Source organism: Erythrolamprus reginae, chromosome 10 (genome assembly GCF_031021105.1).
Source record: "Erythrolamprus reginae isolate rEryReg1 chromosome 10, rEryReg1.hap1, whole genome shotgun sequence".
In the NCBI taxonomy this organism is placed as follows: Eukaryota; Metazoa; Chordata; class Lepidosauria; order Squamata; family Dipsadidae; genus Erythrolamprus; species Erythrolamprus reginae.
Genome location: NC_091959.1, coordinates 44,731,727 through 44,742,773, shown reverse-complemented (window position 1 = coordinate 44,742,773; position 11,047 = coordinate 44,731,727). Strand labels below are relative to the sequence as shown.

General features: G+C 39.5%; 1 protein-coding gene across 2 annotated transcripts; it reads right to left on the bottom strand.

Annotated features, from left to right (window-relative positions):
- Positions 1-5: 5 nt before the first annotated feature.
- Positions 6-11,047, bottom strand: IQCD (IQ motif containing D). Of its 2 annotated transcripts, none has more exons than XM_070763094.1 (5): positions 10,973-11,047; positions 8,039-8,849; positions 6,905-7,138; positions 3,118-3,189; positions 6-398 (listed from the first exon to the last, which is right to left on the bottom strand). In XM_070763094.1, exons 2-5 carry the CDS (start codon positions 8,717-8,719, stop codon positions 114-116), a joined length of 1,272 nt encoding a protein of 423 aa, XP_070619195.1. In that variant the 5' UTR covers positions 8,720-8,849; positions 10,973-11,047; the 3' UTR covers positions 6-113. The 2 variants fall into 2 exon arrangements, with proteins under 2 accessions (XP_070619195.1, XP_070619196.1); XM_070763095.1 differs by having other exon boundaries at positions 8,039-8,812; positions 10,973-11,022.

Here is an 11,047-nt window from a genome sequence, read left to right as displayed (position 1 = left end):
CCATCTTTTTAAATGATCAACTTTATTAAAGGACGTCCCACAACCTCCGAACAGGTTCCCCCCTCTCCGAAGCTGCCCAACCAGCAAAACAGATAATGGCCAGATGTTGACGCTCATCTCCTGCCCATACTCTTCCTTCCCTTCCCCTTCCCTTTCTTCTTCCTCTTGCTCCGTAACAACGACCTCACTAGGTAGCCCTTCCAGACGGCCTGGATCAGAGTAGCAGCGCGTGCCAGGATGGCCAGCTCCTTCTCGGCTTTGTCCTTCTGCTCCTGCTTCACCCTCCTCTCCTCCACGATCTGGCAGTATTCCTCGTCCAAGCGGGTGTATTTCTCCCGCAGTTGGGCCAGATCCTGCTTCTCGTCGACGTAGACTTCATCGATGTCATCGATTTCCTCCTGGGGAGAGAAGGAGTCACAACCAAGTTTTATGCCCCTTTTAAATAATAATAATAATAATAATAAATAAATAATAATAATAATAATAATAATAATAATAATAATAATAATAATAGACAGAAGACAACACAATTCAAAGTGTTGGTTATGACCTATAAAGCCCTTCATGGCACCGGACCAGAATATCTCCAGGACCGCCTTCTGCCGCACGAATCCCAGCGACCGGTTTGGTCCCAAAGAGTTGGCCTTCTCCGGCTCCCGTCGACTAAACAATGTCGTCTGGCGGGACCCAGGAGAAGAGCCTTCTCTGTGGTGGCTCCGACCCTCTGGAACCAGCTCCCCCCAGATATTAGGATTGCCCCCACCCTCCTTGCCTTTCGTAAACTCCTTAAAACCCACCTCTGCCATCAGGCATGGGGGAATTGAAACATCTCCCCCTTGCCCATGTAGTTTTGGTGTATGATTGATTGTGTGCTTGTCTTTTATATATTGGGGTTTCTTTTTTGGACTTTTTAACCTAACACTAATTTAGATTGCTAAATATTAGATTTGTTACTATGTACTGTTTTTACCATTGTTGTGAGCTGCCCCGAGTCTGTGGAGAGGGGCGGCATATAAATCCAATAAATCTAATCTAATCTAATCTAATTGCGGAGAAGCAGCTAGAGAAATTTGCAAAATACGAAGATCTGAAAATCGAGCTGCAACGAATCTGGCATAAGCTGGTGAAAGTGGTCCCATTGGTCATTGGCACGCTGGGCGCAATGCCAAGGAATCTCAGCGGACAATTAAAAACCATCGGAATTGACAAAATCTCCACCTGTCAATTGCCAAAGGCCGCTTTACTGGGATCGGCACACATAATTCGCCGCTACATCACGCAGTCCTAGGTGCTTGGGAAGCGCCCGAGTAGTGATGAAACACGAAATTCAGCATAGTGATCTCGTTTTCTGTGTTGTATTGTTGAAATAATAATAGTAACAGATGAAACAATTGATCACACCCTCAGCGGCTGCAAGAAAGCTGCACAGACTGACTACAAACAGAGGCACAAATACATGGCCCAGATGCTTCATTGGAACCTGTGCCACAACTACCAACTACCAGTGGTAAAGAACTGAGAAAGTAGTTGAAAAAAAACCCATGCCAAAATACAGTGCTTAGGAACGCAATACAGTGTTCCCTCGATTTTCGCGGAGGATGTGTTCCAAGACTGCCCGCGAAAGTCGAATTTCCGCGAAGTAGAGATGCGGAAGTAAATACACTATTTTTGGCTATGAACAGTGTCATAAGCCTTCCCTTAACACTTAAAACCCCTAAACTGCAATTTCTCATTCCCTTAGCAACCATTTAGATTATTACTCACCATGTTTATTTATTAAAGTTTATTAAAAAAAATATTTATTAAAGGCGGACTAAAGTTTGGCGATGACGTATGACGTCATCGGACAGGAAAAACTGTGGTAAAGGGAAAAAAACAGCAAAGTATTTTTTAATTAATATTTTTGAAAAACCGTGGTATAGCCGTTTCGCGAAGTTCGAACCCGCGAAAATCGAGGGAACACTGTACACCGGACCTCGTGATTATGTGAAACAAAACACTGTGGATCAGCCGATATCAAGATCTTAAAATCGAACTACGACAACTCTGGCATAAACCAGTACAGGTGGTTCCGGTAGTCATTGGCACATTGGGTGCTGTGCCAAAAGACCTCAGCCGGCATTTGAAAACAATAAACATTGACAAAATCTGTCAGTTGCAAAAGGCCACGCATCATATGAAAATATACCATACAGTCCTAGACGCTTGGGAAGTGTTCGACTTGTGATATTGTGATAGGATAACCAGCATATAAATCTCGTTTGCTGTGTATTACTGATTTTTGTGAATAAAATAATAATAGTAGTAGTAGTCTACGAAGAGGGGCGGCATACAAATCTAATAGAAACATAGAAACATAGAAGACTGATGGCAGAAAAAGACCTCATGGTCCATCTAGTCTGCCCTTATACTATTTCCTGTATTTTATCTTACAATGGATATATGTTTATCCCAGGCAGGTTTAAATTCAGTTACTGTGGATTTATCTACCACGTCTGCTGGAAGTTTGTTCCAAGGATCTATTACTCTTTCAGTGAAATAATATTTTCTCACGTTGCTTTTTATCTTTCCCCCAACTAACTTCAGATTGTGTCCCCTTGTTCTTGTGTAATAAATAATAATAATAATAATAATAATTATTATTATTATTATTATTATTATTAATTTTGCCATGGTTGTCAAAGTGCAGAGTTCCAGAAACAAATTACTACTAAAAGTTGATCAAAGCAATTGAAAATGGAACTACCAGTAAATGAAGTTGCAATAAAATACAATAATAATTAAGGCTTAGTTATAAGACCTGGTTGATTATTTTTTGCAAATCATCTCTCGAGAGGAAAACAGCTCTTTATTTTTCTTCCAATCCCTCGCATTGGGGTGAAATTGGGGCCACGAAATGGTGTTCAAGCGTTTACTGACTGGATGCCCTTCCTGACGCCTGTGTGGAGTTCACAGCAGACACTTAACTCATCATGCCCAGATAGAGAAACATCTGCCACTGTCTAGAATCGAACCCGCAGCCTCCTGAGTGGGAGGCAAGAGTGCTACCTCTAGGCCGCCGGGCCTCCGTTCTCGAGAGAAAAAGCGTTAGGTGGGGGAAAGAAGCTCATATCTTACCTGCTTTTCAATCATTTCGAGATCGTATTTCTGGACCCAATTTTCTATCTCCATTTCCACCTTGTATTTTTTCTAAAAGAAAATAAGATCGTAATAAAAAACCTGGTCATCTCGGCAGCAAAGGTTTACGATTCCTGCTTTAATGGTTGCGGGTGGCTGCCCTCAGGTATTTCCCAAGCCAGGTTGTGCAAATGTGCTTCTTAGATTAGATAGATTAAAGTAGATTAGAGTAGATTAGATTAGATTCCTAACGAGAATATTTCTGGCTTTAATTCAATATGTTGCTGTATCATTGAAATTTCACTTCTCCCTAGGCTTATAGAATTTATACATGGTATGCTTGTATGTATGAGTGGTTCTTTAAATTGGTTTTTTTTTTTAGATTATTCTTAATATTAGATTTGTTTTCATTGTCTTTTCATTGTTGTTAGCCGCCCCGAGTCTTCGGAGAGGGGCGGCATACAAATCTAATAAATAGATAGATAGATAGATAGATAGATAGATAGATAGATAGATAGATAGATAGATAGATAGATAAATAAGGTAAATGCGGTAAATAAATAAATAAATATGGTAAATAAATAAATGCGGTAAATAAATAAATAAATAAATAAATAAATAAATAAATAAATAATCATCTCTTCCAACTGGCAGGTTATAATTTTTATCCAATACTTTATTTATTTTTATTTATTATTAGAGTTGGAAGGGACCTTATAGGTCATCTAGTCCAACCCGCCAACAAAGAAGTAGATCCTACACCACTTCTGACAAATGGCAGTCCAGTCTCTTTTTGAAAGCCTCCAGTGAGGAAGCTCCCACAACCTCTGAAGGCAACTACTGTTCCATTGGTTGATAGTTCTCACTGTCAGGAAATGTCCCATTTCCAGGTTGAATCTCCCCTTGGTCAGTTTCCATCCAGAGAAGGATTATGGGGTGGTGATTTCTGACAGTCTCAAAATGGGTAAATAGTGCAGTCAGGCTTTAGAGAAAGCAAGTAGGATGCTTGGCTGCATAGCTAGAGGTATAACAAGCAGGAAGAGGGAGATTATGATCCCACTATATAGAGCGCTGGTGAGACCACATTTGGAATACTGTGTTCAGTTCTGGAGACCTCACCTACAAAAAGATATTGACAAAATTGAACGGGTCCAAAGACGGGCTACAAGAATGGTGGAAGGTCTTAAGCATAAAACGTATCAGGAAAGAATTGATGAACTCGATCTGTATAATCTGGAGGACAGAAGGGAAAGGGGGGACATGATCGAAACATTTAAGTCTGTTAAAGGGTTAAATAAGGTCCAGGAGGGAAGTGTTTTTAATAGGAAAGTGAACATAAGAACAAGGGGACACAATCTGAAGTTAGTTGGGGGAAAGATCAGAAGCAACGTGAGAAAATATTATTTCACTGAAAGAGTAGTAGATCCTTGGAACAAACTTCCAGCAGATGTGGTTGGTAAATCCACAGTAACTGAATTTAAACATGCCTGGGATAAACATAGATCCATCCTAAGATAAAATACAAGAAATAGTATCAGGACAGACTAGATGGATCATGAGGTCTTTTTCTGCCGTCAGTCTTCTATGTTTCTATTCCTTGTCCTGGCCTTCGGGTGCTTTGGAAAACAGCTTGATCCTCCTCCTCTCTGTGGCATCCCCTCAAATATTGGAAGACTGCTATCCTGTCTTCCCTGGTCCTTCTCTTCACTAGAATACCCATGTCCAGTTCCTGCAACCATTCATCGTACCTCTTAGCCTCCAGTCCCCTAATCATCCCGGTTGCTCTTCTCTGCACCCTTTCTAGAGTCTCAACAATTTTTTTTAAAGTTTGGTGACCAAAACTGGAGTGGGATTCGTATCTACCTGGATCTTGATTGTATCCCTCTGTTAATGCAGCTAAGGATTGTGTTGTGGTTAGCTCTGGCCCTGCTCCCGCCCAAAGGACTGTGGATGTGGGGGAGACATCCACATGCTGCAGGCCTGTTTTGCCCCCGGTGGAATCTGCTGATGAAAGCTGCTCTGACCAAGAAGACATGAGTGACAGGGAGGAGGAGAGTGGGGCAGACAGCTCAGAAGGAGATCAATTCTCTAGCTCCTCCTTGGATTCAGAACAAGAGTTAATGATACAGCCACGCATGCGGAGAGCGATGCATAGGCAACATCAACGGAGAGTTTATTATCAAAGAAAATGAGGCCACCCGTGGTTGGGTGGGGCTGTGCTAATTAGTGAGGCTACTATAAATAGAAGCCTGTGGGTTTGGCCATTGTGGAGGATTATCTGATTGTTGTGTTTCGTGACTGCTTTACTGACTTTGACCTTTGTGTGCTGATTTTCCCCCGCTTTGAAACTAAACCAGAGCAAAGTGTGTTTCACTTTGTGAAAGAAGAAGGACTGTGAATTGCCTCACAGCTGCAAGCTAAGTATCTCAGAACTGATAAGGGACTTGTACCAATTACCAGTTTGTTTGGAGACGAGTGCTCTTTGCTATACAAAAAGAGGGCTTCGTTTATTTGAATTTTCGGTATAAAGAACATTGTTTTGAATTTTCAAACGTGTGTGTGTCTGAAATTTGTACCTGTGATTTTTCGGGAGGATTCTACCAGAGAGCCCGACAGAACAGCCTCCAGTCCCCTAATCATCCTGGTTGCTCTTCTCTGCACTCTTTCTAGAGTCTCAACAATTTTTTTTACAGTTTGGTGACCAAAACTGGAGTGGGATTCATACCTACCTGGATCTTGATTGTATCCCTCTGTTAATGCAGCTAAGGATTGCATTGGCTTTTTTGGCTGTTGCCTGAACACACCATTTAGCAGGTTGTCCATTAAGACTCCCAAGATCCCTCTCACAGTTACTGCTCTTAAGTCTGGTTTCTCTGCTCAGAAGCTAATTGGTAAAATATATAAATTCTTGATCCGTTATGAGACAGAAGTGGAAATGGTAAAAGAAAATATGATAAGCTGGGAAATGAACTTTGGCTATACAATTGAACTAGAAAAATGGGAAAAAACTATGGACTAATAATTGGCATTCAAGGAAAACCAATTAAAAATGTTTTACAGGTGGCATCTATCGCCAGAAAGACTCTCAAAAATGTTCCCAAAAACCTCCCCATTATGCTTGAAGTGCAAAAAAGAAAGAGGCACGTTCTATCATCAATGGTAGACATGTATACAAGCAAAAAATTTCTGGAATAAAATAACAGTCTGGCTAAAAGAAATAACAAAAGAAGAATTCGAAAAAAACCCAGAATTATATTTATTGGGTATTTTTAACAAAAAAATGGAAAAAGAGGTAAGATATTTAGTTATACACATATTAACAGCTGCCAGGATAGCATATGCCCAACAATGGAAAATAGATAAAGCACCAGAAGAAAATATAGTAATTAAAAAAATATTGGACTGTGCGGAAATGGACAGATTATCCAAAGAATTAGAGGCAAAGGAAGATTCAGATTATTATAAAATATGGGCAAAATTCTATGACTGGTTAAAGGAAAGAATAGCGAAGAATTAAATAAAAATTCAAGCAAACAACACGTCAAATAAAAGAATTAAAGAACCAATGTTATGTAAAAGAAGCAAAATTCTGATTGAACACTCAAAAAAAAAAGGGGGGGGGAAACTCTCATTTCCCAAATATTGTATGTATATGTTTTGTGTATGTCTTTTTCTTTTCTTTCTGTTATATTTGAAAAAAACAAATAAATTTTACAAAAAAAAAAAAAGACTCCCAAGATACTGCTCTTAAGTCTGGTTTCTCTGCTCATCTTTCGCCGGGATTTACCTTCCGGAGGTTGTATTCCGCCTCCCGATCTTCAGACACCAGGTTGTTGAACTGAGTGCGTAGCTGCTGCAGCTCCTGATGCAACTTGGTGCATTTCACCTGGGAGGTGCGCACCTCCGTTTTGTGCTGCTTCTCGGCTTCGACCCGGGTGCGCTGGATTTGGCTCTCGGAGAATTTAGCCAGGTTGTGCAAATGGGTTTTCAGTTCTTTGATGACGGCGTTCTTCTTGGAAATCTGGAAAAAAGGAGAAGAAGTCGGGGGAAAAGAAACCCCAAATTGATCAGGAGGAAACAGAGATTTTGCAGTAACCTTTCCCTGGAGATAATTTTTTTTTTTGCAATGAGGGATAAAAGAAAGAGAAATTAATAATTTTGTATTATTATTATTATTATTATTATTATTATTATTATTATTATTATTTATTGGATTTGTATGCCGCCCCACTCCGTAGACTAACAACAGTAATAAAAAACATCATATAAATCCAATATTAAAACAACTAAAAAACCCTTATTGTAAAACCAAACATCCCTACAAACAAACATACCATGCATAAATTGTAAAGGCCTAGGGGGAAAGAATATCTCAGTTCCCCCATGCCTGACGGCATAGGTGGGTTTTAAGGAGCTTACGAAAGGCAAGGAGGGTGGGGGCAATTCTAATCTCCGGGGAGAGTTGGTTCCAGAGGGCCGGGGCTGCCACAGAGAAGGCTTTTCCCCTGGGCCCCGCCAAACGACATTGTTTTGTTGATGGGACCCGGAGAAGGCCCACTCTGTGGGACCTAACTGGTTACTGGGATTCATGCGGCAGAAGGCAGTCTCGTAGATACCCTGGTCCGGTGCCATTAAGGGCTTTATAGGTGATGACCAACACTTTGAATGATTATGATTTTTGGGGGGGATTATACAAGAGTTACTAACAAAATACTGCATTTTATTGTACTGGAAATAGAAGATATTTGACATTGTATTAAAGCGTACAAAGGAAAAAAACAATAAATGTTTTTAATACCAATTTTTAAAAAAATTGGATTTCACCACTGGAACCAGCCCATATTGGCAATTAATTAGATCTAATTTTTGACCTGCCAAGTGGACCAGAGCTCAAACCCGCTGCTTAGCTCCCCTGCCATACCTCCTCGTCCCTATGCTGGATGGCTGCGGTCAATTCATCTTCCAGAACTACCGTGGCCTCCGTGTTTTTCTTGTCTCTCTGGAGGATTTCGTGCAAAAAACGGTTTTTCTCTTTTTCTTCCAAAGGGGTGGTGAGGAGCTGCTCAAAGAGGAAGCCCCTCTGCTTGGTCAGACAATTGACAAACTTAAGGACGGACGGGTCCATGGTGTAAGCGACGTCTCTCAGCGCTTGGCAAGCCACCGTGTTGGTGTAAAGCAGGCGTAGAATATTTCGGACTGAGCTTTTAAGGCCTTGAACGTGCAACGTGAGATAACCATCAGCATCCACAAGGCCAAAGAAAGTCCCTTTGCCGGAGCCTATATAGAGAACATTTTCTTCCTCCGGATGCGAGAGCACAAATTCCAGGATGTTTGAAAGCCGGTTATGTTCTCGGAAGGCTCCCGTGAGGTCGGGGCCTAAGACGGCGCTAAACTCATCGAGGTTCTCGATGACGTGGGAGAAGATGCTGGCTAGTTCGACCTTGAAGATGGTTTCATCCAAGACAGAGATGATCCTCTTGGTCTCGACGGTGCTCAGTTTAGTCCGGCCGGGATCCAAGATCCTTAAAGGGGCTCGGACAGATTTTTTGGGGCGGCTGGAGTCCACCAGCTCGTAAGACGTGGTGACCAATTCGGTCGTCATCGTTTCTGCTGGAGAACCTTCAATCTTTGAATTTCAGGACAAGGGTTCAGGTATTCTAATGCCTTTGTTTTAGCGTCTCCAATGGAGAGGATCCTGAGAGTAAAACAGAGCAATGGGCAGGAGGATTAACCTTGAGGGGTAGAAGGAAGAGAAGAAACCAAAGGTCAGATAAGAGGAATCTGTGAATTTAACAAAGCTCATGAATGTGTTGAGCTGACGAAAATGACTTTAAAAATTATTTTTTATTAATTTTTCACTAGTTTATATACACACAACATAAAACAGTACATAGTGAAATGTGCCCACCACCCAGACACACACACATTCCCCACCACCAAATCGGGGGTGTTTCTTATATAGTCCACTTGACCCAAGAGCAATATATCTATTTACATATTATAGAGTGATTCTAATTTATTTCTTGTAGCTTGGTCTCGGATTCTGCTCATCATATATTATCTTACCTTGTCCCACCGTCCCATCAGTTGTCCCAATTCAGTTTCATTATCCAAATTTATCCTTTTATCCATAATTTCAAATTGAATATGGTCCACCATGTACCTATATCAATTTTGCATTGTCCATTTTGTTGCATCCTTCCAACCCAAAACTATTACTGCCTGAGCACTTTCTATTGCTGCTTTTTTTATTTCTCTAAATTCTCCCATCGCATTACTTTTAACTAGTACTGCCATTTCTTTAGTGATTGTCCATTGTATATTTAGCATTCTATTGATATCCTCTTTCACTTTTTGCCAAAATTCCTGCACTATCGGGCATTCCCAAAACATATGCATAAACACTCCTTTATCTTGACACCCATGCCAACAATTACCCCTGACATTCTGCTGAAAGTGTGCGAGTTGAACGGGAGTAAAATACCACTTATGTAATATTTTCCTTCTCATTTCCTTGATTCTTGTATTTTTAATTTTCCTTATATTTTCTACTATATTTTCCATCTCTTGTACCTCTACTTGTATCTCATTTTGCCACCATTTAGTCAATCCTTCAATCGTGTCCCCGCCTGACTGCACTAGCAATTTATATGACGAAAATGACTCTTGAACTACAGGATAAAGAGGAATCAGAGTTCTACAAAGTATGGAATAAATGGTACATTTGGCTGGAGAAAAGACAGCATACAACTCCATCATGATCTTCTTACCCTTCACCCAAACAACTATCCCACAAACTTATAAAATAACATTATGAATCATTGATAAAAGGATGAACAAATTCAAAACGACAACATTTAAACTCTAACTCAAATTTAGAAACTCAAAACTTTCATCTATATTGATAGTAAAGATCTTAAAAGCTATAGAGTAATCCGGTCAACAGATAAGTTGAAACTATTTACGACATCTGATTGATACGAATTTATTTCTTCTTTTCTTTCTTCTTCTTTCTTTTATTTTTCCTCTTCTCTTTCCTTTTCCTTTCCCTTCCTTTCTCTCTCTTTAGCTTTATTTCCTCTTTTACATGTAAGTGTATTTTGATTTATAACTGTATACTCTAAATTCATATACATTTGAGTTGGGATGCTGCAGCAGTTGCATGTGTGAAAAATGGCCACAAGTCGCTGTTTTTCACCACCGTTGCAACTTTGAACGGTCATTAAATGAGCTGCTGTAAAATGAGGACTACCTGTACTCTGTAGGTGGATAAAAATGTCAAATCCAGCTTAAAACACCTGGTTGAACAAGCATAATAAAACTAATAATAGAAATGGAATATAATATTGTACAATAATTCAATGTAATAGGGCAATATTTATTTATTTTTATTTATTTATTTATTAGATTTGTATGCCGCCCTTCTCCGAGGACTCGGGGCGGCTGACAGCATATAATATAGCAATACAGTACAATGGCAAATTTAATTAAATTTAAAATTACAATCTAAAAAGCAAATTTATTTATTTGTTTTGTCTAGTACATAATGGAGGTATGTGAAGATATAATAGTATTTATATATCTGGCACCAGTAAAGAGATAAAAGATTAGAAAAACATTAGAAATAATAATATTAAAAATAACAATAATAATTAATAATAAGTTAATAATACACAATCAATATTAATATTTAACAAATATTAAAATAATATAAAATATAGAATAATGTAATAAAATCATGCATAATTTTATAAAATAATAAATAATAAATTCATTTAAATATAAATATTGCCCCCCCCCCGAAATGCAACTCCTGCAGTGAAAAGCATCATTTTTTTAAACTTTTGCAGCTCACCCGACTTAAAAGCGAAAGGCTCCCCTTGGTTACTATGACAACGGCTTTCCTCCCGTAATTAAAAACCGAGTCCTC